This window comes from Equus przewalskii, chromosome 9, assembly GCF_037783145.1.
Source record: "Equus przewalskii isolate Varuska chromosome 9, EquPr2, whole genome shotgun sequence".
NCBI lineage: Eukaryota > Metazoa > Chordata > Mammalia > Perissodactyla > Equidae > Equus > Equus przewalskii.
In genome coordinates this window covers 22993497-22998818 of record NC_091839.1, presented here as the reverse complement: position 1 = coordinate 22998818, position 5322 = coordinate 22993497, and the positions used below count along the sequence as shown (strand labels likewise).

Sequence of the window (5322 nt, the reverse complement as noted above, 5' to 3'; positions counted from 1 at the left end):
AAGATCAGTCTCCCAGTGGCCACATCCTGTGCACTGACTGTCCTGCTGGGTACTGTGGTTTCCTCCATCTGCACAGCTGGGGCCACAAGGAGAGGCCATGATCTTCACCCTCACGGCCCTGCTCTGCCTCGGTGAGATTTGAGGAGCTGTGGTGGGAGCCCTAGTGTGGGAGGGACCCACCGCACAGCCAGGCCCTGGTCTGTCAGGAGACCCCAGGACTCAGGAGGCTCATGGGGAGGAGGGTTCTGCTCAGGCTTCAGGGACAAATCTCTCACAGGGAACTCTCTTCCAGGGCTGAGTGTGGGCCCGAGGACCCCAGTGCAGGCAGGTGAGTCTGTTCCCAGGTGTTCCAGGTCCCACCTCCACACTGGGGAAAAATGAGCCACCCCTGAGCAGCCAGGAGTGGAGAACAGCAATTCTGGGCTGAGGGATGGGGGACATCTGGGAGGGTCCTAGGGCTGAGAGCTGGGAAACTGGGGGTGGGGAATATCTTGTGATCCAGCCTCTAATTTCCTCCCAGGGACCCTCCCCAAACCCACCATCTGGGCTGAGCCAGGCTCTGTGATCCTCTGGTGGAGGCCCGTCACCATCTGGTGTCAGGGGACCCTGGAGGCCCAGGAGTACCGTCTGGATAAAGAGGGAAGTGTATCACCCTGGGACAGACAGAGCCCACTGGAGCCCGGGGACAAGGCCAAGTTCTCCATCACATACATGACAGAGCAATATGCAGGGCGATATCACTGTTACTATCTCATCCGCACTGGCTGGTCAGAGCACAGTGACCCCCTGGAGCTGGTGATGACAGGTGAGAGGACACTCAGGGGTCTGAGTCTCAGGTTCTGCCCTCAGGAAGGGGGTCTGCTCTCAGGGGTGTGTCCCCTCCCACAGCCCAGCCCTGGGGGATATGAGGGAGGTGTGAATCCCATGTAACATGCTGCCTCCTCCTCTCCTAGGAGCCTACAACAAACCCTCCCTCTCAGCCCTGCCAAGCCCTGTGGTGACCTCAGGAGGGAACGTGACCCTCCAGTGTGACTCATGGTGGGGATCTGACAGATTCATTCTGACTAAGGAAGGAGAACACCAGCCCTCCTGGATCCTGGACTCACAGCCAGACCTTGATGGGCAATCCCAGGCCCTGTTCACTGTGGGCCCCATGACCCCCAACCACAGGTGGATATTCAGATGCTATGGCTGTAACAGGAACTACCCCCAGGTGTGGTCAAAACCCAGTGATCCCGTGGAGCTTATGGTCTCAGGTGAGGGTCCATGACTCTGTCCTTTCTGAGTCAGCCTGCTCAGGGCTGAGGTCCCCAGAGAACTCCGGGCTGGGATGGGAGTGAGGGCCCCCCTAGGGATGGTCACCAAGAAGGGGATTGGCCCTTCAGAGTGTAAGAGGATAAGAGGACCCTCCCATGCCTGCCCTTTCCCAAGTCCCCATCACTAGGATTGTCGAGGTGGATGGACGGAGAGCCTTGGGGACCACAGGGCAGATGAAGGATAATTGTGTGAGCAGAGGCGGGGTCTCTGGGGGAACCTCCAGCCCCTCATCTCCTCTACTCCTTTCTCCCAGGACCCTCTGGGGACCCCACCTCCCCACCCACAGAACACAACTTAATGGCTGGTGAGTCACAGGGGCCTCTGTCCAGAGAGCTCACAGTTTCTCCAGGCCTGTCTCTCGAGACTCAGCTGACCTGACTCCTAGTTCCTCTCTCAGCACAGCTTGTCTCCAGGGGGCTGGGAGTCGGGCAGAGATGGGGGGTCCACAGGGCTCCAGGGCTGTGAGGCTGGTGGATAGTGGGTGAGGTGTTCATGGCAGAGGGAGGCGTTGGGGCCCAGCCTGGGGGAGGGTGAGCTGGGCTGAGGTGGGGAGAAGCAGCCCCCTCACCTCCATCCTGATCCCCAGGAGACTCTGAGGACCAACTGCTCCACACAGAGTCAGGCGCCCAGAGTGGTAAGTGAGGGTCTCTGTGAGGAGTGGTGGGTGGGCCCATGGAGGGTGGGGGCTGAGTTAAGACATCAGGAGACTCTGACTTGGACATGCCTTCCCCTGTCTGGGCCTCAGTTTCTCCAAGTGTAAAGGAGAGCATCGTAGCCCAGAGATTAGATTTCCTGTCGGTTCTGACTATGGCTCTGACTTCCTGGGAGAGGAGGCCTCACAAGGAAGGCCCCCAGGATGTGATTTTATGGGGTCCTGTCCCCTCTGCAGCAGTGATGGTGACATTGTATGGGGGAGGCAGGGGAAGGACAAGGGTCAGGGTGCTCATACCCTCTCCATTCAGCTCAGGGCACTCAGCTCTAGTGGAAAGATCAAGAAGGCAGTTAGCCCCCGGGTTCAGTTCTCAGCTGGGGTCCCGGGCAGCTCATTTCTCTTCTTTGAGTCTCAGTTCTTTGTATGAAGCTCCCTAGTCCTGTTCTACTCACAGGCCTGCTATGACATTAGGTGAAATAAGGGGCCTGGGCTTTCCAGAGGTCAGGAACAGCAGAGCCTCCATCCCACTGGAGCTTTCCAGGGAGCATCAGGGCCTTTCAGAGAGGCTGACGGATCCTGGGAGAGATGCAGAATTCACTTCATGCAGCCTACCTTCCCCAGCTCCCTGCTGTGTGGGGAGGGGAGGGTAATGAGGAAGGACCCTCAGCTCCAGATGAGACACTGGGACAGGCCCCGCCTGCACAGAAGGGGCCATGAAGCTGGTGTCTGCCTGGGGGCAGATGATGAGAGCACAGGGAACTCTCAGCCCTGGGTTCCAGTCCCAGCTCTGCCACTTCAAGCTGGGTGACCTGGGGCGTGTGATCTTCCTCTCTGTGCCTCAGTTTCCTCATCTGTGAAATGGGTGGGTGGGGATGGCCGTCTCCTGTTGCATGATTGTTGGAAGTTAGAGAAGGTGAATGCACAGACCCCAGCACGTGTGTGGCACACAGTAGGTGCCCAATTAAACGGCATCATTGGCTCATTCATGACATCACTCGTGCCCAAGGTCTCACCTGGTACCTGAAGGTTCTGATCGGCGTCTTGGTGGCCTTCGTCCTGCTGCTCTCCCTCCTCCTCCTCCTCCTCCTCCCCATCCGACACCGGCATCAGGGCAAAGGAAAGATGTCAGGTGAGTAGAGAACAGGGTGACCTGGGTCACAGGAGGAGGTGGGCTTAGGGCACCAGCCGGAGGAAACCCAGGTAAATGGGAAGGTTGGCCTAAAAAGACTTTTCCAGAATCGCAAATCAGAATATGCAAAAGAGGACGCTTAATACAGCACAAATGCGTACAGTTAAGGTGTCCTTTCAGCTTTTCAGCCCCACGAAATATTGAAACCTACACACAAGCATGTGTACTGGTTTCCTTCTTTCCTCTGGAATCGCATGTGGTGGGCGGGTGGTCGTCACCTCCCAGGGCTGAGACTCTGTCCGTCTTGACCCAGCCCAGAGACGGGCTGATCTCCAAATTCCTGCAGGGGCTGCAGACCCACAGCCCAAGGACGGAGGCCTGCAGATCAGGTAATTTCTGCCCCAAAGACCCCAGACTCCCGCCCCGCCCTCGGCCCCCTCTCTGTCCCTAACACTCCTGTCTTCTCCTCCTCCTCCAGCTCCAGCCCAGCTGTAGACGCCCAGGAAGAGACCCTCTGTGAGAGGAAGGGGAGGGGCTGCCCTTGGGGTTGAGGGGGCACACAGATTTCAGTGGGCCATGGGGGGACTGGATGGGGGGGTCTGCGGATTTTGGGTGAGAAGGACTGAAATCCCCCTGAGTGACCTCGGGCTCATCTCCTCACTCCTGGATCTCAGTGGTCCATCTGGGAGCAGAGGGGGCTGCAGCCCTGAGAGACCTCAGGGAATCCTGATGAGAGATGCACCCTCTGTTCTGCCCCAGCAGATGCTGCCGTGAAGGACACACAGCCTGAGGAGGGGGTGCAGCTGCACCATCAGGTGAGATCCCTGCCCTGTCCAGGCTGCCAGGGACCATCTTATTGCCAAACTTAAACCTATGGACACTTTGCTGTCCTCATGTCACTCAGCTCTCAGCAGCGTCCCACACTGACCTCTCCTTCTGAGGCACCCTGGGTTGTCCTGCTGTGACTTCACTCCTCCTGGTTTCTGTGGCCTCATGGCCCCTCCTATGTGGTCCCCTTTCCTGGTTCCTTGTCCTCTGTCTGACCTTCTGGTTGTTGGAGGGCACCCCCGGGTCTCAAGAGGATGCATGAATAAGGGAATCACCTGCAAGTCCCTAGGTTCCACTTCATTCATTCACCCAACAATGTGCACAGGGAGCTCACTGTTTACCCAGCTCCACTCAGATGCTGCAGGTACAGCAGTGAGCAAAGCTGTCTCCACACTCCTTGAGCTCAGCTATGGGTGAGAGAGACAACATGTAAATACTCGGATAGCTTCCTAGAGTGGAAAGTGCTGTTAAGGAAAATAAAGAAAGGGCAGAGGTAGAGTGCACGGAGGGGGCAGAAGAAACAGCATATGCAAATTTCCTGAGGCCACAGCTTGCTTTTTCAGGAAGACAGGCCGTGTGGCTGGAGGCAAATGAGTAAGAGATAGCATGTTACCATAAGAATCAGAACCATAGAAAGCATCCAGATGTCCAAGGCTTAGGAAGTCCCTGAAGATTCCTTCAGGAAAGTGGCCTCATGGTGGTAACAGTGTGTACAACTGACTAGAGGAGGTCAGCAGTGGGATCAAAGAGACACTGTTTCTGTTCCTCTGTCTCTCACCAGCAGGGCACTCATGATGAAGACAACAAGAGAGTAAAGTATGCCCAGGTGAGCTGCTCAAGGTCAAGACTCAGGCAGAGAGTGGCCACCTCTCTTTCCCCCCGTCAGAGGAATTGCTGGATACTAAGGACAGACAAGTAGTAGTGGGTAGGGAGATGAACAGTCAGGTGGCTCCCATCCTCTCCAGGCCTCAAGACTGCCCCCATCCCAACCATGTACGTATCCCCCCAACTCTCCCCCTGCTCTAGGCTGCTATATCTGAAGCCCCCCAGGACGTGACCTACGCCCAGCTGAACCACTTGACCCTCAGACGGGAGATGACATCCCCTTCCTCCCAGTCAGAGGAGCCCCCAGCAGAGCCCAGTGTGTACGCTGCTCTGGCCATCCACTAGCCCAGGAAGGACCCGGATGCCACCCTCCATGGAGGGAGACTGCAGGGACCCCAGAAGACATAGGAGCTGCCTCCAGAGGACACTCAGCTAATGACCCCCAGCCAGCCTGGACTCCTAACATGGACCACCAGGAGCTTCTGGGACTTTTGGGGAGTCACCTGATTCTGCAATCAAAGATAACTGATATCCCCACATTTTGGAAATAAAGCAACAGACTTCTCAGTAA

General features: G+C 56.9%; 1 protein-coding gene across 16 annotated transcripts; it reads left to right on the top strand.

The window, feature by feature from the left end:
• On the top strand, positions 1–5322 carry LOC103554716 (leukocyte immunoglobulin-like receptor subfamily B member 4). 16 transcript variants are annotated; one of them, XM_070558458.1, is made up of 12 exons: positions 2–131; positions 293–328; positions 521–805; positions 954–1256; positions 1571–1621; positions 1904–1951; positions 2976–3098; positions 3412–3487; positions 3577–3614; positions 3861–3913; positions 4711–4752; positions 4953–5322. In XM_070558458.1, exons 1-12 carry the CDS (start codon positions 98–100, stop codon positions 5094–5096), a joined length of 1233 nt encoding a protein of 410 aa, XP_070414559.1. In that variant the 5' UTR covers positions 2–97; the 3' UTR covers positions 5097–5322. The 16 variants fall into 16 exon arrangements, with proteins under 16 accessions (XP_008524145.1, XP_070414559.1, XP_008524138.1 ...); XM_008525916.2 differs by having other exon boundaries at positions 4708–4752; XM_008525915.2 differs by having other exon boundaries at positions 3858–3913; positions 4708–4752.

Coding starts and splice junctions, on each gene's coding strand:
- LOC103554716 (XM_008525915.2), top strand. CDS start 98: ATGATCTTCACCCTCACGGCCCTGCTCTGCCTCG. Junction 329..520: donor GAGGACCCCAGTGCAGGCAG/GTGAGTCTGTTC, acceptor ATTTCCTCCCAG/GGACCCTCCCCAAACCCACC. Junction 1,257..1,570: donor CGTGGAGCTTATGGTCTCAG/GTGAGGGTCCAT, acceptor CCTTTCTCCCAG/GACCCTCTGGGGACCCCACC.